This window comes from Aegilops tauschii, chromosome 1, assembly GCF_002575655.3.
Source record: "Aegilops tauschii subsp. strangulata cultivar AL8/78 chromosome 1, Aet v6.0, whole genome shotgun sequence".
In the NCBI taxonomy this organism is placed as follows: Eukaryota; Viridiplantae; Streptophyta; class Magnoliopsida; order Poales; family Poaceae; genus Aegilops; species Aegilops tauschii.
The window spans coordinates 279,892,921-279,918,309 of NC_053035.3; the positions used below are offsets into that span (position 1 = coordinate 279,892,921).

Sequence of the window (25,389 nt, forward strand, 5' to 3'; positions counted from 1 at the left end):
CCCTAATTGGTTATACCTGACAATGATGATGTTTTTGCGCCATTACCTTGTTGTATGCATTGCTCGGATTTTATCGGACTTGGTCTTCAAGGTGAAAACTTAGGATCTGACATTTGGTGGTTCGATCCGGCGTCGGAGGCGCTTGAACGTCGTTCCCTTCCTGAAGATATTCATGTTGGAGAACATTTTCTTGTTGTCCTTATGATATCAAGAGATGGTTGGTGCATATATGGCCATCATTGTAGCTATCGATCATTGCTTTGGTCACTTTGGTTTTTTTTCTTCTTTTTCTCATTCTAGACATACCTCTTCGTCCTCCCTTTCCCTTGCTGCTACTAGAGACTAGTGGTCGAGTAAGCCCTGGCACTGATCAATGAAGGTGGCGGTGAGGATGTCTCAGCTTTGGTAGCCTTCGGTGATGAGATGCAATCTATATGATGCGGCTTGAGGCGAAGGGTATGGTTGTGCAAAGGCAGCGATAACAAATCATGCCAAGTCTGTGGTCTCTACTGGCGAGACATTGCTGGTCGTGATTCCGTCTTCAGGTATGCGGGCAACAGCAGTGACCTATTATGTCCCAACATGGTCCTTAGCTTGGGTGTGCTGGTGGCGTTGTGGCCCTGTGTTGCTAGGAAATTATTGCAACGGACTGGAGGGTCTTGGATCTTTAGATCCGATGGCAACGACTGGAGGGTCTTGGATCTTTAGATCCGGTGGCAACGACTAGTATGTTTTGTCGATCAATTCTACAGTCACAGAAGAGGATGACGAAGCATGAGGATGGTGGGGGATTGCCACAACATTTCGAATTGAGACTTTGGTGGTGCTAGTGATCTTCCTCCCTCGTCAATCTCCGTCGCACTTGTGATGACGACCTACTTGTGCATGCATCATCTTCACTTATGTGATATCCCACGTCAACGTACTACATATGTAGCTGATGGGATCATGGGAAATGATGGCAATAATGACTTTGATTTGGTGGTGCTTCTCGAGTACCGGGTCTCAAGCTATGTGACGAAAACCCAAGTCATACCTTAATTGGTTATACCTAGCAATGGCGATGTTTTTTCATCATTACCTTGTTGAATGCATTGCTCTGACTTTATCCGACTTGATCTTCAGGGTGAAAACCTAGGATCTGCATTAGTGGTTGGATCTGACGATGCCGGCGCTTGAGTGTCGTTCCCTTCCCAAAAATGTTAATGTTGGACAACCTTTTCTTGTTGTCCTTATGATGTCAAGAGATGTTTTGGTGCATATATGGTGATCGTTGTTGTTTACCGATCATTGTTTTGATCTCTTTGTTTTTTCCTTTTCCTCTAACTAGACATATTCTTGGTCTTGTGTGACTTTTGCTCTCTTTTTTAGGTTGCTTACCACGTACTCCATGTAGTATTTCTGCTCTTTGTCAGTGTGTTTATTTGTGCGTGCATGTGCGCTAGCGCGCGTGTGTTATGTGGTTGTGTGCATCCTAGTTATATAGAGGCCGGGTGTGCGCTCATTGCGTTTCTCTTGATGCTTCATTTCTAATCAATAAAGTCCATGCTTTGTTGATTTTTTTTAGAATTTAATGGTTGTATTCTCAATATTTAAAAATTGATGGAGTTGCTCATCAAAACATCCCCTCCCTTCTCAAATTTGAGCAACTCCCACTCATTCTCCATAAACCTTTTCTCATTGGTATTCATGGTGCAATCGCCCGTGCGCCGAGCGAACAACACTTCTTAGGCTATAAAAAATGCATCAGCGTCCCTCCCCCACCCCTGATTTGAGCCATACCCACTGTCTCTGCGCAGTGCCCCGTCCAACTCGAGCTCCAAGTCGGGGAGGATGAGGAGATGAAGGAGAGCAACGTGGCTCGAGGCGAAGCACGATGCCGTCACCGCCATCTGCGCCGATCCCCACATGTTCGAGGCGTTAGCCGAGTTCAATTGCGAGGTCACCGCCAACCGAGCGGCTTTAGCGGCACTAAAGAGGGACCGAGCGGCGACGTTCGCTCAGCACATGCCCTGACGACTCCGATGACAGGTCGATGCCATGGGTTAGGAGGGGTACCCACAATGCCGAGGTGTCTGGCTCAGGCAATGCAGGCCATCGAGATCTCCTCCGGAGAAGGGTAGATGTCTATTAGCTCGATTTTGCTCTTAAGTGTTAATGAAGTGGTAGCTAGTTTAATTTAGTGTTTTATGTTTAATGTGGCAGTGTTATGTACAATTAACTGGTTATCTAACTCTAGTTTGAAATGATTATGTGTGCAAACTTTCTGTTTTGAGAAGTAAGAATTTGGGGAAGGGTTAGGTGTAAAAACTTGAGGAGTTCAGTTCCGTGGTGTTGTTTTAGGAGTTAAATTTGGCGGAAGGGCTAGAGATGCTTTTAGTTGTGTTCTAATCTAAGCCATACTTTGCGAAGCTTGACTAAATCTACAGGAAAAATATACCGATATTTACAAAACCAAATAAATACGATATAAAACTATATTCTATGGCCAGTCCAATTTTATTGATTTTGTATTTTAACTAACTACTTCCCCGTTCCTAAATATAAGTCTTTGGCCTCGCTTCCGGGCTGCAAACCAACTTCGACAAGTGTTCGGCCACTCCGATCCAATGCTCTGACGACCACATTGATGCGATTGCCGCGAAGTTGCAGTGCCCCGTCGCCCACTTCCCTATCACTTACCTGGGGCTGCCCCTCTCCGTTCGCAAGGCTTGTTCCACGAGCTTGCAACCGATCATCGACAAGCTTGGACGCAAGCTCTCCACTTGGCGGGCATCCATGCTTTCCAAGGGAGACCGCCTTTCCCGTGTGCGCCATGTTCTCACCGCCATCCCCACGCACTTCCTCACCGCCATTGCCTTCAACGGCACTGCCATCAAGAAGGTGAACCGGATCATCCGAGGATTTCTATGGGAAGGATCCGACAAGGCCAACGGTGGCTAGTGCCTTGTCAACTGGCAGCGTGTCTGCCGGCCCATCTCTCTCGGTGGCCTAGGTATCCGTGATATTCAGCGTACGGGCATTTCTCTCCGAGTTCGTTGGCTCTGGCTGCAACATACCAACGCTTCTCACCCCTGGATCCACCTCCATATCCCCCACGACGCGGATGCGAGTGCAATTTTCAGAGCCTCCACGACTTGGCAGCTCGGTGCTGGAGATGCTTGCAGATTTTGGACCGACCACTGGATCGATGGCAGGTCCGTGGCCGAGATCGCTCCACTCGTTCTTGCTCTCGTCCCCAGGCGCATTCGGAAGGAGCGTTGCGTGCGTGACGGCCTGCACCAGCGCTCTTGGGTGCGGGACATCAGAGGCGCGCTTGGGCCGACGGCCATGGTGCAGTACGTCGAGCTTTGGCGCCTGGTGCGGCACACTCATCTCACCAGCGAGCCGGACACGCTACGTTGGCGTTGGACTTCTTCCGCTACATACTCTGCTAGTTCCTGCTACAAGGCTCTTTTCTTTGGAGCTTGTGAAGATCCTTACTGGCGGCTCACTTGGCGACCTTGGGCCCCTCTCCGCGTCAAGTTTTTCTTATGGCTGGCCATGCAAGACCGCTACTGGACCGCGGAGCGCCTTGCACGCCGTGGGCTGCCACATGACGATGCATGCGCCCTCTGTGACCAAGAGGAGGAGACCATGCACCATCTCCTTGCCGGATGTTCTTTCTCGCGACAAGTTTGGCATGAGATCCTCGGTTGGGCTCGTATGCCCATCGACCTCCCCTCCCCTGGCACACCATTCCAGCTATGGTGGCAATCCTCTCTCGACCTCGCGCCCGCTTCTATGCGCAAGGGTCTATCCTCCCTTATCATCCTATCTGCTTGGTGGATTTGGAAGCACCGCAACGCCTGCATTTTCGAAGGAGCAACACCATCGATCACCTTCGCCTCCGAGACCATCAAGGACGAAGCGCGCCTATGGGCCAAGGCGGGCGCCACCGGACTGCAACACATCATCCCCGACGCTTAGTCTCTAGTTCGGTAGTGGGGCTGAGCATACCCCCTTCTGTTGTGCTCCTTCGCTTGTACACCATGCCTAGTGCGTACATGGCCTTGTATGCGTTGTAACCTCATGCTTATACTCTTCTTCTATCAATACAAAGATACGCAGCTTGCGTATTCGCGAAAAAAGTCTTTGTAAAGACTTATATTTAGGAACGGAGGGGTACATGTTGATAATTTTTCTGTATGTGTAGTTGGTCAAATTTACAAAGTAGTCTAGCACAATACGAGTATGAACTGTATATCAATGTAGAGGGAGTAAATGAATTGGCAAAAATAGATGGCCACACCTCGATATGTGGCTACCACAAAAACCAAAGAATGTACTGTAACAAAAATAAGTGGCTCTAGAAAGCCACCGTAAGAGTAACCTTTGGTTTGCAAGAACTGATCGGTGGAACACCAAACGGAGTCTAGTCCGGAAGTACATAGTGTGTTGAGGATGACCTGCCGCCGGCCAGTGCAAGAAACCAAAAGAGGAAAACAACGGGCCTCCGAAGAAGACGGTGCAGGAGCGAACGATGCCAATTAAGGTATCACATTCACCTCAAGGGATCGCCATCGATCACGACTCGGCTACTCTATCTCTTGCCGACCCATGCCCAGCACTCCAGCAAAACTTGCTTGTCGTCTTCAACCAACAGGGGCACACACCACACATATCACGTTTGCATATATGCATTCCACTTGTTCATGGGCACATCTGACAAGTAGGCGAGCAAAGTTCTTACTGTAATTCGGATTGTTTTGCGTATGACGACTGTTTTTTTTTTTTTTGCGAAAAGATCAGATCTATTATAAAGATTCACCGGAAGTACAAAACACCTCAAACATAATAAAAGTTACGTCGAGGTTCATGGACCACCGAACGACCGTTGACCGTGTTGGAATCAGTTGTAGTTAGACAGCGTAGTTCAGATTACTTTAGCAGAGTGTAATTCTATCAATGAGGAATAAAACCCACTTTTACCCGCATAAAAAAACAACATTCCCCTTGATGAAAACAAATCATGTAATATTTGCGTCTGTTTTCCATCGAACAAAAATGTGTGCTTGCACGTGTGCAGAAATTTGTGGTATCTACTACTTGCGCCATAATCATAAACTTCAATATAAACACTAGTGAGTTCACTCAAAAACTCAAGTTGATGACGAAATATGACAAACATACTTGTGAGACTAGTTAGCGCTAAACGAGTGAAAGACAAGTTGCGCGTTTTTAAAATTTCACCTAGTAAAATAACTAGCACCATGGAAAGCGTACGCCGAAAACCACCTTGCTAGCGATTCCTTCCCTGAGTGGCCCTCATGAAGCTTTGAATCTCTCTCAGTTGGTATCTTGAGGGGGAAGCAAATAAGCGAACCCTAGTGCGCAGCTAAGTTATATGCTATGGTGACGCGCATTTCTTTGTTAGTTTCTTATTACTGCCAGGAGGATTCCGGCCAGTAGGGGCCAGGAAAGGTATATCTTGTACATGGATGGTTTGTGCCCCATTGCATTATGGAGATTCTCTTGGGTGCAGTTAACTATTCTGTTAGTGCTGATTGATCCTTGGTATATGTGTGGCACATATAGGAGAATTAGTGTTCTCTTCTCCCCTCTGGCTGCTTTGCTGAATAATTAACACTACATGTACAGCCGGCCAGACCTCTAAACTGTTCCATGCCTAGCTATGACAATTTTCTATTAACTTGTGGCTTTTGTTCAGTTTATTAAGCACTATATGGCACACTCACAGAGATGGATCCCGGAGGATGCATGAAGGAAGCTACCTTAGACACAGCATGCATTATCCAAGTGAACACTTCAGGCTGAAGCTGCCCCCCTAAAGGTGTTTCTCTGCACAAACAATCAGCAAAAGAATCAAAATATTCTATCGCATAAACATTAACTAAGGGCACTATTTATCCTTCATATATGCATGACATGGCCATGGTTTACAATGCGATCAAGAGTGCTTCTAGTTAGTTAAATGAGAAGCTACTGATTCAACTTTGGGGTGATACTTGAGCGTGCGTGCATTGCAGCCTATGACCGTGCCGTACTTTACTACATGCAGAGGCCAACACAGGGAAGGAGGTTCTTCATTCTTCGTGTGCAGCAGTAAAGGCATCGCCGGTCAAGATAAGATGATCCATGCGTCATCTGATCACTTTGACGTCCAATCACACGCGTGAGAGTCCACCTCAGCTGTCTGTGTTAGACTTAGAGATATATTCGGTTGTAATCTTAACTACTTATCTTTTCCTCTCCCTTATAATCTCCTATCTCTTATCCTACCGAATCCTAGCGATCGGTAGAAGACTTGTAAACCACGGCAGGGGTGATTCCTGCCCTCGATCAATAAAACCCCGCGGCTCCTCTACGGAGGAGTAGGAACGCTTCCACCAGATACATCTTACATGGTATCAAAGCCACGTCTCTTCCTATCGTCTAGCAAACCAGAAACCCTAAACATCCTTCCATCGCCATGGCTACGAGCTCGAGCGCCGTCGGCCTCAACCTAGGTGCTCCACCAACAGAGAAGCTCGCAAGGGGGAACTACCTCCTATGGAAGGCGCAGGTCATGCCGGCACTGCGAGGCGCGCAAGTGACCGGCCTCCTCGACGGCAGCGACGCCGCACCGCCAAAGACCACATAAGTCACCAAGGCGGACAAAACCACGGCCATAGAGCCCAATCCTCTGTACGGCCCGTGGTTGTCGAAGGATCAGCAGGTTCTGAGCTACCTGCTGAATTCTCTCACTCAGGAAATCCTGGCGCAAGTGATCGGTAAGGATAGTACCTTCGATCTCTGGACTGCTCTTACCACTTTATTCGCCGCGCAGTCACAATCCCGCATAACCAATCTGCGGATGGCCATCTCCAACACCAAGAAAGGAAACATGTCAAGCAACGCGTTCATCGCCAAGATGAAAAGCCTCGGGGACGAGCTAGCTGCGGCTGGGCGTCCGGTAACCGACCCGGAGATGGTGGACTACATCCTTGCTGGCCTTGATCGGGACTACGATCCCATCGTGGCAGCGGTCGGCGCCATCAAAAACTCCATCACCGTCGACGACCTCTTCGCACAGATCGCTGCGTTTGATCAGCGGATGGAGATGTTGGGCGACGGTCCAGCAGGATTCCGCTCCTCTGCCAACACCGTCTACAGAGGGCGTGGGCAGTCCCGCGGCAGGGGAGGCCGTGGCCGAAGCAACAGAGGAGGACGCGGTCGAGGAAAACGCTCCTCTCCTTCCCCTAGTCGTGGGGGTGGCGGCGGTGGTCATCAGCAACGTTTTCGCCCTCAACCACAACAACAGCAGCAGCAAGAGGGCGACTACCCTGAGTGCCAAATCTGCTACAAGTTCCATGCTGGCGGGGCAAGAGCCTGCTGGCATCGGTACGATGATGATCATGAAGAAAAGAAGGCAGCCAACCTCGTCACCAACAACTATGGCATCGACACCAACTGGTATGCCGACTCCGGCGCCACTGAGCATATCACAGGGGAGCTTGACAAGCTGACGATGCGGGAAAGGTACCACGACGGTGATCAGATACACACGGCAAGTGGAACTGGTATGGACATTACTCATGTTGGAAATTCAATTGTCAAAACCCCCGTAAAAGATCTACATCTTAACAATGTCTTACATGTTCCACATGCTTCCAAAAATCTTGTTTCTGTTCATCATTTTGCTCTTGACAACAATGTTCTCATAATATTTTATCCTCACTCTTTTGTGATCAAGGACTTGGCAACGAGGAGAGTCATCCTTAGAGGAAAGTGTGAGGGAGGCCTATATCCACTCATATCATCTTCATCTTCATCATGGTCGAATAAACAAGCGTGGAGTGTCACCAAACCTTCCTCGGCAAGGTGGCATAGTCGTCTGGGTCATCCCTTTTCATTTATAGTTCAGCATGTTCTTAGCAAGAATAATCTACCTTATGAGTCTAGCGTTGAGTCGATTTGTGATGCTTGCCAGCAAGCTAAGAGTCATCAGTTACCTTATCCTATATCAACAAGTGTTTCCACTGCTCCATTGCAGCTTATTTCTTCAGATGTATGGGGACCAGCTCCCACATCAGTTGGTAGATTCTCTTATTATGTTAGTTTCATTGATGATTATAGCAAGTTCACCTGGATCTATCTGCTAAAGAAAAGATATGATGTTTTCAAGTTTTTACCAACTTCCAAAATCTTGTTGAACGCCAACTAGACTCAAAAATTCTTGCTATGCAAACCGACTGGGGTGGTGAGTATGAGAAACTAAATTCCTTTTTTAAAAAAATTGGAATTTCTCACCATGTCTCTTGTCCCCATGCTCATCAGCAAAACGGGTCGGCTGAACGTAAACATTGTCATGTTGTTGAGGTAGGATTAGCACTCCTAGCCAATGCTTCCATGCCTCTAAAATTCTGAGATGAAGCTTTTCTCACTGCCACATATCTCATAAATATTCAACCCAGTAAAGTCATCAAATTTGAAAGCCCAATCACACGTTTGTTTGGAACAAAACCAGATTTCAAATCTCTACGAGTCTTTGGTTGTGCATGTTGGCCGAACCTAAGACCTTACAACACACGCAAACTTGCGTTTCGTTCAAAAAAATGTGTGTTTTTGGGCTATAGCCCTATGCACAAAGGAGTCAAGTGCTTAGATGTTCCCACAGGCCGAGTTTATATATCTCGAGACGTTGTGTTCGATGAATCAGTTTTCCCTTTTGAATCTCTCCATCCCAATGCCGGCGCTCTCCTTCGTCAAGAGATTCTTCTTCTTCCATCTACACTTCGAGCTTTTGATCACGGGGGAAACAATTGCACAAACCAACATGATGATAATATCCCTGCTGGAACCAGTTCTTGTCTTCCGTGTATGCAGGTACCTGAAGAAAACAGAGAAGAAAACGGTCAGAATGATCAAAATCCCGTCCAAAATGAGGCTATATTTCATGTAGAAGAAGAAGACGAAGATGGCGCAGCGTTCGAGGATGATTTGGCGGCGCCTGCCACCCCTGCGTGTCAATCTCCCTCGGATCACGCGCGGATATCCTTCTCGGATCGTGATCTGGTCAGCCAGGAGGGCCAGGCGCGGGCGAGCCGCTCCGCAGCCGCCACGTCCTCACGCGGAGGATCTCCCTCGAGCGGCCCGCGCATGCAGCCAATCGCTGCGAGGCGCAGCGGGCACATGCAGCCAACAGGCCCACCTGGCGCGGCTAGCACGGGATCATCTACGGCCACAGATGATGCGGCTGTGGAAGAACAGGCCACACCTGCGACCACAGGATCTGATGTGGCAACGCCCGTCTCTTCTCCAGGATCTTCTGCGACAAGTGGATCCGTGCGCCCGCATGTACAGCAGCAACCAGCTACATCCAAAGTCACAACTCGGCTACAAAAAGGTATCAAGAACCCAAAAGTCCGAACTGATAGAGAGAGGCGGGCAATATATTTCAACACCCCCCCTCACGTCTAGACTATTTTAGTCCTTAGACATGGGATCGATGTAGGCCGCAGAATTGTTTTTATTTAATGCTGAGTTGGCTGGAGCATGAATTCAATATGGTATCAGAGCCAAGAGGTTTTGAGTTCAAGACCCTGCCAACGCAGCATTAAATAAAAACAATTCTGCGCCCTACATCGATCCCACGTCTAAAGACTAAAATAGCCTAGACGTGAGGGGGAGTGTTGAAATATATTACCCGCCTCTCCCCATCAGTTCGGACTTTGGATGAGTTGGCTGGATTATAAATTCAATAGTCGGTACTTGCATTCCCAATTCCCAGAGCCGATGCTATGCCTGAGCCTATACCATCTGCTTTAACCTGGACTATCAACACATAAAATTATTGGCCGATGAATGATGAGAGACGAAAAGCCGTGTTCATACCAACTCGGAATTCCGGTGCCGATGCCCTGTCAGATCAGGGCCAACAGGAACAATCAACAATGCCTCGATAATTATTATATAAGATCACGAGGAGATGGGCAGGAAAATAAGTGGGCGGTTTCCCGGGGATTATCAGATTAAAAGGAGCCGACGTTAGTGGCAAGCTGATGAGGCAGTGATGGGGCAGAGGATGCCAAAGTGACCTTGGTCGTGCAACCATTCGCCTCCCAAGTCAAGCAGTTCAGAACTAGGCTGGCCCTACGGCTACGTATACTTCACTAAAGCAACTCTGGTCTTCGGATGGGCCCCTAAGGGCGTTCATACCTGCAGATGGCTTTGGCTGCCGTCATCCGGTCTTGACAGTGCTCCGGTCCGAGATATTAAGCTAATGATCCCAAGCTAATCATGCGTGCGTGCAGTGCAAAGTGCCACAAAGGTAGCACTTGTTTCGTTATGGGGGTTGTTGTGTCGTTGGTTTGTGGAGACATTTGTAGTTGGGAGCATTTGACAGGGGGCTAGCTGGACTTAATCACTGGTGCTTACTCAAATTTCCTCTGCTGGCTACACCAGATACACAGTGTTGAATGAAAATTAGGGATGCAAGCGGGCCGGGCCGGGCCGAGCCGTGTAAGTACTTTTGCTTCAACATTAGTACGAGCGAAACACACACAAAGATAACTGCCGATTAAGTGGCGACAAATGGCCTCTTTGCATTTGGTCTTGCCATCTTTGGCGTTTGTAACGGTGCCTTCTTTGGTGTCGTACTCTTCTTTGTATCTAATGAAAGACATGCAGCTCCCCGGCATGCGCCATGGTCACTTGGATCCCTACCGAGAAAATTATAACTAATATAAAAGCGTTTAGATCATCGAGTGCTAAGGGTTTGTCGTTTAGTGTGCTTAAACAACCTGTTGCCGTCATGGAGTACTCAGTACTCACCATGAAGCATTTTTTACTACTCCCTCCATTCCGAATTACTTGTCTTGGATTTGTCTAGATACATCCGTATCCAGATTCATTTTAGTGCTAAGCAAGTAGTTGAACGGAGGGAGTACCTTCATAATCTTTGAACCTCCAAGTGAAGTTAAGCACTGGCAATTCGGTCAAGGGACTGGTGGTAAGCAAGTAGTTGAGCACCAACCCCTGCCTGCCTCAAAGTAGTGATAAGATGGTGACCCCTAGGCTATATTGACCGAAGCACTCAACTTCTCTGGTAGATCGGCTGAGAAGTACATTTGTCTCCCAGTGGCCAGTGGTTTTCAGAGAGAGACAAGAATGAAAAAAGTGCAGCTCAGCTACCAAAAAAAGGTTGCAAAGCCAAAGCAAGTGCAGCACTTGACTTAGCTTGATGTCACAGTTCAAAAAACCTTAGCTTGATGTCACTACAAGCAGGGGCGGAGCCAGGATTTGAACATGAGGGGGGCGAGATACCATTGTTGACACAAACGATAGAATATCACAATGTATTAAGTCTCACGATAGCAACGATGATAATACATAAAATTATTGTTTGGAACTATAAAAAATATATTATTATTATTAGTAGTAGTAGTAATAATGTTGGAGCTTGAAACTGAACCAATTGATTTGAAAAGGAATTTGCCCCATTTGTTGTTGATGTCTTCAGCTTCATCTTTGACTAATACAAGTAGACATATAATTACTAGACTAATTTACTTTTTTATACGAAATACGTAACATCAATTAAGCAGATTAAAGTCGTAACTAAAGCTCTAAATTTATTCTAAGTTAAACTTTTCAAGTTTTACCAAGTCCATAGAAAAATATATCAATATTTGAAACACGATAATTTTATTATAATCTTTAAAAAATATGCACACTATGTATATTTAATTTTGTAGATCTTACCATATTTTTCTATAACATGATTAAACTTAAATTAGTTTTACTTAGGACAAACCTAGAGCTAGAATTATTTTAAAATAGAGAGTAATAACTACTATTCTGCTTCCCCGCAAAAAAAAATAACTACTATTCTGCTCACCCTAGATGCCATATTTGATCCGCCTGCGTCGAGCCGTCCGCCCATGCCCGTGCGTCAACAGCGTACTGCAGATCAGTGGTCGACGGTGTTGTTGTCGTGTCGAGTAGCGGCCAGCGGCAATGGCAGGACACGTTGACGACAAGCGGCGGCGGCGGCGGCGAAGAATGCCCTAGCAAAAGTGCAGAACACGCATGTACATACTGATGGATTAGGCATTTGGCCCTGGTAAAATAATAGCCAGACACCATCGTACGTGGATTATTGAGTGGGCTTGTCCGCTTTGGTGCTGGTCCAATTTATTGTTTATATACGGGCTTATGTTACGGTCAAAAATAAATGGGCTAACTATGTAATTAGCTGCGGCTGTTAGGCATATAATACGCACTACCTGCTACAAATCGTTGAGGGGGGCCAGCGATTGGCAGGGGTCAGACCCCTGCTCGCCCCTCCCTGTCTCCGCCCCTGACTACAAGGCCAGGGCCTCTTCCCTATATAGCAACATCATGGTCTTCCTTTTTTTTCTCTCTCTAAGCCAAGTACAGTCGCTTTATCAATTAAATTGTTTCATGTTTAGGGCCTCGCTTAATCTGGAGCTGATCAGACCTTGATGATAGTGAGCTCGCGGTGATGGTGCCATGTCGAAAACCTAAGTGTTCAAACATGTCGAGGAACGTGTCGATCGGTCGATGCACGTGGAGATATGTATGTATGTGTGTGTATGCAGCTAGTCAAGATGCCAAAATTCTCCGTAGGCCCGTTCCCGTGTTATTGATTTTGAACATGTTCAGTGCACAGGCAGTAGGTCTGTCGGTAGAACTAGGTTAAGTTTCAACATTCAGGTCATCTGGAAAAAATGACTGCCCCCAAAGCTGTCTGAAAAGGCGACATCTGGCTCCAACTGCAACATGTGTGCTAATTTTACACGCACGTACAGTACATACGAATCATCGATACACTTAAAAGCATACTGTGTGTTTAGCTGGCTGCTGGTTCCAGAATAATTCTGACTTAGGATTCACATGTACTTTTTCATCCTGATAGGAGCAGCTGCTTGTCATGTCATGTATGACACTTTACAGTCCGGTGCAAACCAAGAGCAGGTCCCAAAGAGAGACCGTGACGTGTCTGTCACTTTTAAATCAGACACTAGACACTGAATCAGTTCTTGATGATTGTGCACCTCGTGTTGTCTTGATGCGATTTGCGCCCAAAACTCAGTCGGCTCCTTCCGTGAACTTTCCGACGCTTCAGTCCAGTACAGCATAGAAACAAAAAACCGTTTTTGCAGGCGGCGACCTGCATCTCGCCCCTGCAGCCTCGCACGTTTGGGGGCAGGCAAGAGCCAACTACTGGTACTAAAAGAGGGGAATCAGCTGTGCGTAATGCACGTCAATTCAGAATCCACACATGTGTGTGAAGGTCAATTAAGGTCGCTAATTAACTCTAGTATATGTTGCATGTCACTGGACAAGAATCCTGCATCACCACTAATTAACTGTAGTACCAGAGGACAGGAGAGCATGAACACATGAGCTGGAAAACAGAGTAGCGGTAAGTTCTGGGAGCCTACCTGAATTCTGAAAACCGGCCCCCGCAAAAAAAAAAAGGAATTCCGAAAACCGGTACGCGGCTGATGATGATGATAAACTTAGTTAATCAGCTGAACCGAAGGGGGCTAAGCACGGATCTTGGTGACAGCGGAGTGAACCCATATTCAAAACCAAAGCACGTACAGTATGAAACAAAACGGCACTTTCGAACCTTGCCGCCGCCTGCCGCGCCTCGCGATTCAGAAGAAGAATAACGCATCGCCACGATACGCCCTGCACACGGAACGGAACGGCCAGACACGTTTTAGTTAGTGGTGAATTGCCCGAGCAAGCAGCGAAAGGAAATGAAACGGGAAAAGAAGTGCGGATTGCGGGACGGTTTGGCGGCGGCTTGCGGGCACGACAAGCGCCGGCGGGGGTTTTGGAATGGCGTGCCTCGGACGACCTTCTCGCCTCGCAAGTCTCAAACCCTTTCCCTCCTCTATATAAACGGCACCACGCCCTTCACTTCCTCCCTCCCCAATCCAGCGCCTCCTCCTCCTCCTCCTCCTCCTCCTCCTCCTCCGGCCATCCCCGCCTTCCTCCCGCCGCCAACATCTCTAGCTAGCTCCACCTTCTTACTCACCGTGCGCTTGACCGATCCTCACAATCAATCAAGCTCTTTAGCTAGCGCCCTGTTAGTTGGCCACCATTCCTGTTCCATCAAGTCTCTGGAGCTCGTGACCGGAGGATAATGAGCGTGAATCCTCGAGGCTGCTACACCGTATTCATCGCCAACAAGAGCTTCTACTTCTGGATCTTCCAAATCTTCAACCGATACGGCCTCCTCTCCACCTGACTCCATTCCTTCACCTGGATTCTAGATCTCTAGTCCTGCCTCAAGTATTTGTGATCGGCAGTTGACGCTATATATATACATACATACACACAGTTATTAGCTAGCATCATCTGCTCCTCCTGGTCCTGGGTTGGGCTGGGTTACTGTTGGATCGAACTGCCCAAGATATTTGAATTGGCTGCAAGTTTCACACAAGCAAGCAACGAGCATGGGCACCATGATTCTGCCGCCCGGCTTCAGGTTCCACCCCACCGACGACGAGCTCGTCGGCTACTACCTCAAGCGGAGGGTCGACAACCTCAAGATCGAGCTCGAGGTCATCCCCGTCATCGACCTCTACAAGTGCGAGCCATGGGAGTTGCCAGGTACATACATACACGTGCATCTTCTATCCGATTCATTCTGTATTTCAACATGCCACACGTTCATTCATGCTTCGGCCGACAAAAAAAGTGTGCGAGAGAGAGAGTTGAATTTTAGCTATGTCAAACCGCATGGTGTTCACCTCTCCTTTCCCCCTGAATAGACAATTTATTTGATAAGTAATAATTTGCAATCATCCTCGAATAGCATAATTCTTTTAGAAAAAGAATCTGCCCTCCAAATTGCTTGCTAGCTAGCCAGCATACACGAAAAGGGACTTTGTGGAAGAGGCATCTCGCCTCATATATTCTCCATAACTTACGCCGGTTGCAGATGAGTCATTTTCCCGCCTTTTCCCAAAGAAACTTGTTCTCCAAATCACCACAAGAAATAAATTAGTAAAGCCAGTCACCCCTCTCGCTTTTGGAATATTCTCAACAGCCAATTACAGTAATCAGTACGCAGTTAACTCTGGCATTCCTAACCTTCTCTGCACTCAACTATACAAACTGGAATGAGAATGAGAATGCTAAGATTCAGAGTTGTGTGTGTTTGATCATTCTTCAGAGAAGTCGTTCCTGCCCAAGAGGGATCTGGAGTGGTTCTTCTTCGTGCCGCGGGACCGCAAGTACCCCAACGGGTCGCGGACCAACCGGGCCACCACCACGGGGTACTGGAAGGCCACCGGCAAGGACCGCAAGGTGTCGTGCGACGGCGCCGCCGTGTGCGGCGTCAGGAAGACGCTGGTGTTCTACAAGGGCAGGGCCCCCGGCGGCGAGCGCACCGACTGGGTCATGCACGAGTACCGCCTCTGCCAGGACCTCCTCCACGGCGCCTCCAACTTCATCGGCGCCTACGCGCTCTGCCGCGTCATCAAGCGCACCGAGGCCGGCCTCCTGCACGGCGACGCGGCTGCCAAGGCGAGGCCGGGCCACCAGCAGATGAGCAAGGTCGGGAGCAGCTCCTCCCTGGTCACCACGGACCAGCAGCTGAGCTCCCTCACGCCCAGCCCTCCGCGCCTCGACATCGTCGGCAACGCCTTCCAGCTTCACAGCTCCCCCTCTCCCCTGTACGGAGGGGAGGTGGTGTCCGGGATGGGCGCGCCTCTGGGGTTCCCGCAGCAGGACGCCGCCGCCACATTCTTCATCGACGGCGACCTCGCCGGCGCAGGCGAGACGACGCAGGCGCACATGCCTTTCTTCGACGACATGGGCGTGGTCTCGGACCACGAGCTCAGATGGGACACCTTGCCGCTCTGCACCAACAACGCCTTCTCCACCACGGCCGGTACGTGCACTGCTCTGCTTCACGAGCTCGATCAATTCTTGAATCCCCCGTCGCCATTTTGCGCGAGTTCTCAATGCATATCATATGCATGTCCTTCTGCAGGCGCGGCGGAGCTCTGGAACCCGGTGGCACCGAACGCCGCCGCCCCGATGCTGTGCAGGGAGGCCAGCGACGACCTGGCGGCGTTTTTCTCGTCCTTGGACGAAAACAACATGGTGGTCTACTGAAGCTCTCGTTTCACACCCAAGAAAAGATCGTAGTAATTTCGGCAACAGAGGAAATAATTGCAGAAACCTAATTGCTCTCGGCAACGGCGGTATATTTTCAGCCAGTGTATGGGTCGTATACCGTATATGTAAGAGTACGTAGTATTGCTACGCATGTGTGTGTGTGTGTCTTGTACTCGGAGTGACGGCCTATTTTAGCACTGTCTTCTCTCGCTGTGGCACGACACTTCCATCTCTTTCTTTACTGTGATTCAGTCTCTGTACTAGCTGCTGCTGCTGCTGCAATTTACGCAGCAATATATATGTTGTGCTCCCATTTCGGGCGATGTAAAATTCCCCATGGCTATTAATATTAATATATTATACAATATAACCTTCTTTAGAAAATGGAGGATACATCATCTATGCATTGGTTGATGCACAGGGTCGTGAATCTCATTTGATTCCTGTGGACATGTTTGGTTAGGGTTACGTTAATGCAAACGGTGACGTAATGAGGTTACACTACATTGTGGATGCAATGCAACGGGACTTTTGCTAGTTTTGTTTGGTTGACTCAGGCAACAGGAACAGAGAGAAGGACTACATGCTTGTCAAAAAAAAAAAGAGAGAGAGAGAGAAGGACTACATGGGAAACTGATGAGGTGGATGAAAGAGAAACTTGAAAAAAGCTTTGCATTCTCTTAATTAAGAGATGATCACTTAGCAACAATACCTCTCATCATACATTTACTCATGGTATTTGATTACTACTAGAGATAAAGATTAAGAGATACTACCTCTGTTACTAGAGATAAAAATGTCTTATATTTAGAAGCATAACTAGTAACATATTACGGCATCTCCAATGCCGACCCGTAAATCCACCCCTCTCCCCCATCCGTCCACGGACAGGGAAGGACGTGTCTATGGACAAGGATGCGGAAGACGGTCATCTAATGCTGCCCGCATACATTTCAACGACTATTTAAACCAACCACACGAAATTCGTGCAAACACGACAGATTTCATATAAACCGAACGACATTCATTACAGTTTGGACAACTTTTAACTAAAATCTATACCCGACTAAGGTAAAACTAGTTGGCCGGCACCGGCGGATATCCATGCGCACGACACAGATACACTTGACTAGTCTACAGTCGGCCGCAGCGGATCTCCATTGTCTTCCTCATGTCCAGCAGCCCGCTCGCTGTACTGCTGTGAGCCCTAGAGGTATATGCTTCAGCGCAAAGGACGGCTCACTTCCCCATGTTCGGCAGCGCCGCTCATCGGAGTAGAAGCGCCACGATGTGCTTCCGCCGGAGGGGAAGGGGACGACGATGGCCTACGACCTGGCAAGACACCGGTTGTCTACGTCGGCGTCGCCTCGGTGGTGGCCTTCATGGGACGCAACCGGCAGCGGCCTCCCGTGTTCGACTTCTCATCGATGATGGCAGTGGGCGCGGACGCACTGGCCACCTTTTCGTCCATCTCCGTGAAGCCGACTTCTTTCTCCGATGGTAGAGCGCGGTTACCGTTCTTTGACGGCGGATGGCATAGCCCCAGGTACGGGAGGAGCGATATGACACGGCGTCGTCCACGGCAGCCACAATGCCCGTGCTGCCATGCTCCCCCGCGTGCCGGCCTGGAGCAACTTGCCACTCCTCGGCGAGCTGGCTTGGAGCGGCGAGATGCTGAATGGCGCGCCGGCTTGAAACTTCTGCATCCGCGAGCTGGCCTGCAGCAGCCTGATCGTCAAGGGTGGTGGAGCAGAGCATTGCTTGGCTCATATCCGGTGGGCTCGATGGGCCACCCAGTCGGCTTTTATGTCGGAGAACTGTTGGGGAACGCAGTAATTTCAAAAAAAATTCCTACGCACATGCAAGATCATGGTGATGCATAGCAACGAGAGGGGAGAGTGTTTTCTACATACCCTCGTAGACCGTAAGCGGAAGCGTCACGCGGTTGATGTAGTCGAACGTCTTCGCGATTCAACTGATCCTAGTACCGAAAGCACAGCACCTCCGCGATCAGCACACGTTTAGCTCGGTGACGTCCCACGAACTCTTGATCCAGCTAAGTGTCGAGGGAGAGCTTCGTCAGCACGACGGTGTGATGACGGTGTTGATGAAGTTACCGACGCAGGGCTTCGCCTAAGCACTACACCGATATGACCGAGGTGGACTATGGTGGAGGGGGCACCGCACACGGCTAAGAGATCAATGATCAACTTGTGTGTCTATGGGGTGCCCCCCTCCCCCGTATATAAAGGAGTGGAGGAGGGGGAGAGGGTCGGCCTCCTAGGCGCGCCCAAGGGGGGAGTCCTACTCCCGGTGGGAGTAGGATTCCCCCTTCCCTAGTTGGAGTAGGAGAGGGAAGGAAGGGGAAGAAGAAGAGAAGGAAAGGGGGGTTGGCCCCCCTCCCAATTCGGATTGGGCTTGGGGGGCGTGCCCCCACCTTGGCCGCCTCCTCCTCCTTTCCACTATGGCCCATTAAGGCCCATTGACTCTCCGAGGGGTTCCGGTAACCTCCCGGTACTCCGGTAAATGCCCGAACTCACCCGGAACCATTCCGATGTCCAAACATAGCCATCCAATATATCGATCTTTATGTCTTGACTATTTCGAGACTCCTCGTCATGTTCGTGATCATATCTGGGACTCCGAACTACCTTCGGTACATCAAAACACATAAACTCATAATACCGATCGTCACTGAACGTTAAGCGTGCGGACCCTACGGGTTCGAGAACTATGTAGACATGACCGAGACACGTCTCCGGTCAATAACCAATAGCGGAACCTGGATGCTCATATTGGCTCCCACATATTCTACGAAGATCTTTATCGGTCAAACCGCATAACTACATACGTTGTTCCCTTTGTCATCGGTATGTTACTTGCCCGAGATTCGATCGTCAGTCTCTCAATACCTAGTTCAATCTCGTTACCGGCAAGTCTCTTTACTCGTTCCGTAATGCATCATCCCGCAACTAACTCATTAGTCACATTGCTTGCAAGGCTTATAGTGATGTGCATTACCGAGAGGGCCCAGAGATACCTCTCCGACAATCGGAGTGACAAATCCTAATCTCGATCTATGCCAAATCAACAAGTACCATTGGAGACACCTGTAGAGCACCTTTATAATCACCCAGTTACGTTGTGACGTTTGGTGGCACACAAAGTGTTCCTCCAGTATTCGGGAGTTGCATAATCTCAGTCATAGGAACATGTATAAGTCATGAAGAAAGCAACAGCAACATACTAAACGATCAAGTGCTAAGCTAACGGAATGGGTCAAGTCAATAACATCATTCTCTAATAATGTGATTCCGTTAATCAAATGACAACTCATGTCTATGGCTAGGAAACTTAACCATCTTTGATTCAACGAGCTAGTCAAGTAGAGGCATATTAGTGACACTCTGTTTGTCTATGTATTCACACATGTACTAAGTTTCCGGTTAATACTATTCTAGCATGAATAATAAACATTTATCATGATATAAGGAAATATAAATAACAACTTTATTATTGCCTCTAGGTAATATTTCCGTCAGTATCCCACTTGCACTAGAGTCAATAATCTAGATTATACAGTAATGATTCTAACACCCATGGAGTCTTGGTGCTGATCATGTTTTGCTCGTGAGAGAGGCTTAGTCAACGGGTCTGCAACATTCAGATCCGTATGTATCTTGCAAATCTCTATGTCTCCCTCCTTGACTTGGTCGCGGATAGAATTGAAGCGTCTCTTGAAGTGCTTGGTTCTCTTGTGAAATCTGGATTCCTTTGCCAAGGCAATTGCACCAGTATTTTCACAAAAGATTTTCATTGGACCCGATGCACTAGGTATGTGATGACCCACAAGTATAGGGATCTATCGTAGTCCTTTCGATAAGTAAGAGTGTCGAACCCAACGAGGAGCAGAAGGAAATGATAAGCGGTTTTCAGCAAGGTATTCTCTGCAAGCACTGAAATAATAGGTAACAGACAGTTTTGTGATAGGATAATTTGTAACGAGCAACAAGTAACAAAAGTAAATAAAGTGCAGCAAGGTGGCCCAATCCTTTTTGTAGCAAAGGACAAGCCTGGACAAACTCTTATATAAAGGAAAGCGCTCCCGAGGACACATGGGAATTATCGTCAAGCTAGTTTTCATCACGTTCATATGATTCGCTTTCGGTACTTTGATGATTTGATATGTGGGTGGACCGGTGCTTGGGTGCTGTTCTTACTTGAACAAGCATCCCACTTATGATTAACCTCTATTTCAAGCATCCGCAACTACAACAAAAGTATTAAGGTAAACCTAACCATAGCATGAAACATATGGATCCAAATCAGCCCCTTATGAAGCAACGCATAAACTAGGGTTTAAGCTTCTGTCACTCTAGCAACCCATCATCTACTTATTACTTCCCAATGCCTTCCTCTAGGCCCAAATAATGGTGAAGTGTTATGTAGTCGACGTTCACATAACACCACTAGAGGATACACAACATACATCTCATCAAAATATCGAACGAATACCAAATTCACATGACTAATAATAGCAAGACTTCTCCCATGTCCTCAGGAACAAACGTAACTACTCACAAAGCATATTCATGTTCATAATCAGAGGAGTATTAATATGCATATAGGATCTGAACATATGATCTTCCACCAAATAAACTAACTAGCATCAACTACAATGAGTAATCAACACTACTAGCAACCTACAGGTACCAATCCCAGACTTAGAGACAAGAATTGGATACAAGAGATGAACTAGGGTTTGAGAGGAGATGGTGCTGGTGAAGATGTTGATGGAGATTGCCCTCTCCCGATGAGAGGAGCGTTGGTGATGACGATGGTGATGATTTCCCCCTCCCGGAGGGAAGTGCCCCCGGTAGAACAGCTCTGCCGGAGCCCTAGATTGGTTCCGCCAAGGTTCCGCCTCGTGGCGGCGGAGTCTCGTCCCTAAAGCTTTCTTATGATTTTTCTTCGGACGAAAGACTTCATATACCAGAAAATGGGCACCGGAGGGCCAACAGGGGGCCCACGAGGCAGGGGGGGCGCGCCCAGGGGGTAGGGCGCGCCCCCACCCTCATGGCCAGGTGGGGCCCCCACTGACGTACTTCTTCCTCTCAATACTTTTTATTATTTCCAAAAATAACTTTCGTGGAGTTTCAGGACTTTTGGAGTTGTGCAGAATAGGTCTCTAATATTTGCTCCTTTTCCAGCCCAGAATTCCAGCTGCCGGCATTCTCCCTCCTTATGTAAACCTTGTAAAATAAGAGAAAATAGGCATAAGTATTGTGACATAATGTGTAATAACAGCCCATAATGCAATAAATATCGATATAAAAGCATGATGCAAAATGGACGTATCAACTCCCCCAAGCTTAGACCTCACTTGTCCTCAAACGGAAGCCGATAACAATAAATATGTCCACATGTTTAGAGGTAGAGGTGTCGATAAAATAAAATACGGACATGAGGGCAACATGATTATTCTCATAACAGCAACATATATAGATATTGTCATATGATTTCTTATGTTCAAGTAATAATCTATTCACAACGCAAAGTATGAATCAGAAACTTTATTGAGAACTAACAAACTATAATCTCAGTCATTGAAGCAATTGCAATTTATCATAACATCAGAAAGAGTCTATGTCAGAGCTTTCTAGCAAGTCCACATACTCAACTATCATTTAGTCTTTCATAATTGCTAACACTCATGCAATACTTGTGGTTACGGAGTTTCAATCGGACACAGAGAAAGATAGGGGCTTATAGTTTCTCCCCCCCCCCCCACTTTTTACCTCAAGGGTAATGTCAACAATAATAGTTCATGCTAACTTACATCCAATTAGATATATCTATAAGGATCTTTCCAACACACTGTGCTTGCCAAAGGATAAAATATAAAAAGGAAAGGTGAAGATCACCTTGACTCTTGCATAAGGTAGAAGATAATAATAAAAAATAGGCCCTTCGCAGAGGGAAGCAGAGGTTGCCATGCGCTTTCAGGGTTGGATGCACAAAATCTTAATGCGAAAGAACATCACTTTATATTGCCCCTTGTGATATGAACCTTTATTATGCAGTCCGCCGCTTTTATTTCTTCCACATCACAAGATCGTATAAAGCTTATTTCCTCCACACCAATCAATCATACATATTTAAAGAGCAATTTTTATTGCTTGCACCGATGACAACTTACTTGAAGGATCTTACTCAATCCATAGGTAGATATGGTGGACTCTCATGGCAAAACTGGTTTAAGGGTGTTTAGAAGCACAAGTAGTATCTCTACTTGGTGCATAAAATTTGGCTAGCATAAGGGGGGAAGGCAAGCTCAACATGTTGGATGATCCATGACAATATACTTTATCTCAGATATAAGAAAACATAACCCATTACGTTGTCTTCCTTGTCCAACATCAACTCTTTAGCATGTCATATTTTAATGAGTGCTCCCAATCATAAAAGATGTCCAAGATAGTATATTTATATGTGAAACCTCTCTTTCCTTATTACTTCCTATTAATTGCAACGATGACTAAAACTATGTTTGTCAATTTCCAACAACTTTTAATCATCATACTCTTTCTATGTGAAGTCATTACTCTCAATAAGATCAATATGATCTCTTTGTTTCTTTTTATTCTCTCAAGATCATGGCAAAATAATGAAGCCCTTGACTCAACACTAATCTTTATTATATAGCTCACGGGCTCGATTACATAGAGGGATCATAAAGCAAAACTCAAAACTAGATCATACCAAAACTTTATTCTACTAGATCAAGATACTACTAATAGGATCGAACTAAGAAAAACGGTAAAGATAGGAGATGTGGTTGTGATACGATACCAGGGCATCTCCCCCAAGCTTAGCAGTTGTCAAGGGGAGTGCCCATACCCATGTGATTACGTCTCCTTTGCTGAAGAAGAAGATGATGGCTTAAGGACAGAATTTTGATCCCTCAAGTCATTAATCTCCTACTCCAGGCTTAATATCTTTTTGCATAATTCCTGCTTGTTTTCCTGCAAGAGACGAAAAGGGATAAACTCGATCTTAAATTTCTTTGCTATATCAGGGAGGCTTGACTTTTTGAACTCCACATGCATGTCGCCAGGTTGAGGTAACGGGACTTCATCTTCATCTGAGCTCGTCTCCTCCTTTCTCTTGGGCTCATAGTCCTCCTCTTCTTCCGTAGTCTAGACACAATGCTCCACATCTCCATAGACCTTAGGGTTTTCTAGGTAGTCAGCCACATAACTTTCCCCTTCCGAATCCTGGGACGACATGTTGCTCAAATCTGCAGTAGGACAGCTCGAAACGAAAACAGAGGATAATTGCGTGATACAGGAGTCTAAACCTTCGGGAGATTATATAATGAATTTTTACCGACCAAAATACGTATCGTGCAAGAAAACGGAGTCCGGAGAGCACACGAGGTGCCCACGAGGTAGGGGGGCGCGCCCAGTAGGGTAGGGCGCGCCCTCCACCCTCGTGGAGGCCTCGTGTCCTTCCCGGATTGCTTCTTATTTTTCTATTTTTCCAAATATTCCAAAACGGAGAAAAATTGCCATTAGAACTGTTTTGGAGTCGGTTTACTTACCGTACCACATACCTATTCCTTTTCGAAGTCTGAAACGTTCCGGAAAGTGTTCCTTATGTATTCCTCCAGGGTTACGGTTTCAATAACATTGGTTTCAATATTTATAGGATTACCTGAGATATAATGTTTGATTCTTTGACCGTTCACCACCTTCGGATTTGTGCCTTCGAAGTTGTTGATTTTTATGGCACCGGAATGATAGACCTCCTCGATAACGTAAGGGCCTTCCCATTTAGAGAGAAGTTTTCCTGCAAAAAATCTTAAACGAGAGTTGTATAGCAATACATAATCACCTACATTAAACTCACGCTTTTGTATCCTTTTGTCATGCCATCTTTTAACTTTTTCTTTAAACAACTTGGCATTCTCATAAGCTTGGGTTCTCCATTCATCAAGTGAGCTAATTTCAAATAACCTCTTCTCACCGGCAAGTTTGAAATCATAATTGAGCTCTTTAATAGCCCAATAAGCCTTATGTTCTAGTTCGAGAGGTAAGTGACATGCTTTTCCATAAACCATTTTATACGGAGACATACCCATAGGATTTTTATATGCAGTTCTATAGGCCCATAATGCATCATCAAGTTTCTTGGAACAATTCTTTCTAGATCTATTAACAGTCTTTTGCAAAATTAATTTGAGCTCTCTATTGCTCAATTCTACTTGACCACTAGACTGCGGGTGATAAGGAGATGCAATTCTATGATTAACATCGTACTTAGCAAGCATTTTACGGAAAGCACCATGAATAAAATGTGAACCACCATCAGTCATTAAATATCTTGGGACTCCAAACCTCGGGAAAATAACTTCTTTAAGCATCTTAATAGAAGTGTTATGATCAGCACTACTAGTTGGAATAGCTTCTACCCACTTAGTAACGTAATCAACAGCAACTAAAATATGTGTGTAACCATTAGAGGCAGGAAAAGGCCCCATATAATCAAAGCCCCAAACATCAAATGGTTCAATAACAAGTGAATAATTCATAGGCATTTCTTGACGTCTACTAATATTACCAATTCTTTGGCACTCATCACAAGACAAGACAAACTTACGGGCATCCTTGAAGAGAGTAGGCCAATAAAAACCGGATTGCAATACCTTATGTGCAATTCTATCTCCAGCGTGGTGTCCTCCATAAGCCTCGGAGTGGCACTTGCGTAGGATCTGTTCCTGTTCATGCTCAGGTACACAACGTCTAGTAACACCATCTACTCCTTCTTTATAAAGATGTGGGTCACCCCAAAAGTAATGTCTCAAATCATAGAAAAACTTTTTCTTTTGCTGGTATGTGAAACTAGGTGGTATAAATTTAGCAACAATGTAATTAGCATAATCAACATACCACGGAGTACTACGAGAAGCATTTATGACATTTAACTGCTCATCAGGAAAGCTATCATCAATAGGTAGTGGGTCATCAAGAATATTTTCTAACCTAGACAAGTTGTCTGCAACGGGGTTCTCAGCTCCCTTTCTATCGACAATATGCAAATCAAATTCTTGCAGCAAGAGAACCCATCTAATAAGTCTAGGTTTAGCATCTTTCTTTTCCATAAGATATTTAATAGCAGCATGATCAGTGTGAATAGTTACTTTAGAATCAACAATATAAGGTCTGAACTTATCACATG

At 46.6% G+C, this 25,389-nt stretch overlaps 2 protein-coding genes across 2 annotated transcripts; both read left to right on the plus strand.

The window, feature by feature from the left end:
• Positions 1 to 6,472: 6,472 nt before the first annotated feature.
• LOC141029140 (uncharacterized) lies at positions 6,473 to 8,944 on the plus strand. The gene is made up of 3 exons (XM_073506130.1): positions 6,473 to 6,592; positions 6,752 to 7,521; positions 8,869 to 8,944. The coding sequence occupies exons 1-3, from the start codon at positions 6,473 to 6,475 to the stop codon at positions 8,942 to 8,944; spliced, it is 966 nt and encodes a 321-aa protein (XP_073362231.1).
• A 5,013-nt stretch (positions 8,945 to 13,957) lies between these two features.
• Positions 13,958 to 16,462, plus strand: LOC109746317 (NAC domain-containing protein 86). The gene is made up of 3 exons (XM_020305440.4): positions 13,958 to 14,634; positions 15,200 to 15,919; positions 16,022 to 16,462. Exons 1-3 carry the CDS (start codon positions 14,478 to 14,480, stop codon positions 16,144 to 16,146), a joined length of 1,002 nt encoding a protein of 333 aa, XP_020161029.1. The 5' UTR covers positions 13,958 to 14,477; the 3' UTR covers positions 16,147 to 16,462.
• Positions 16,463 to 25,389: the final 8,927 nt, after the last annotated feature.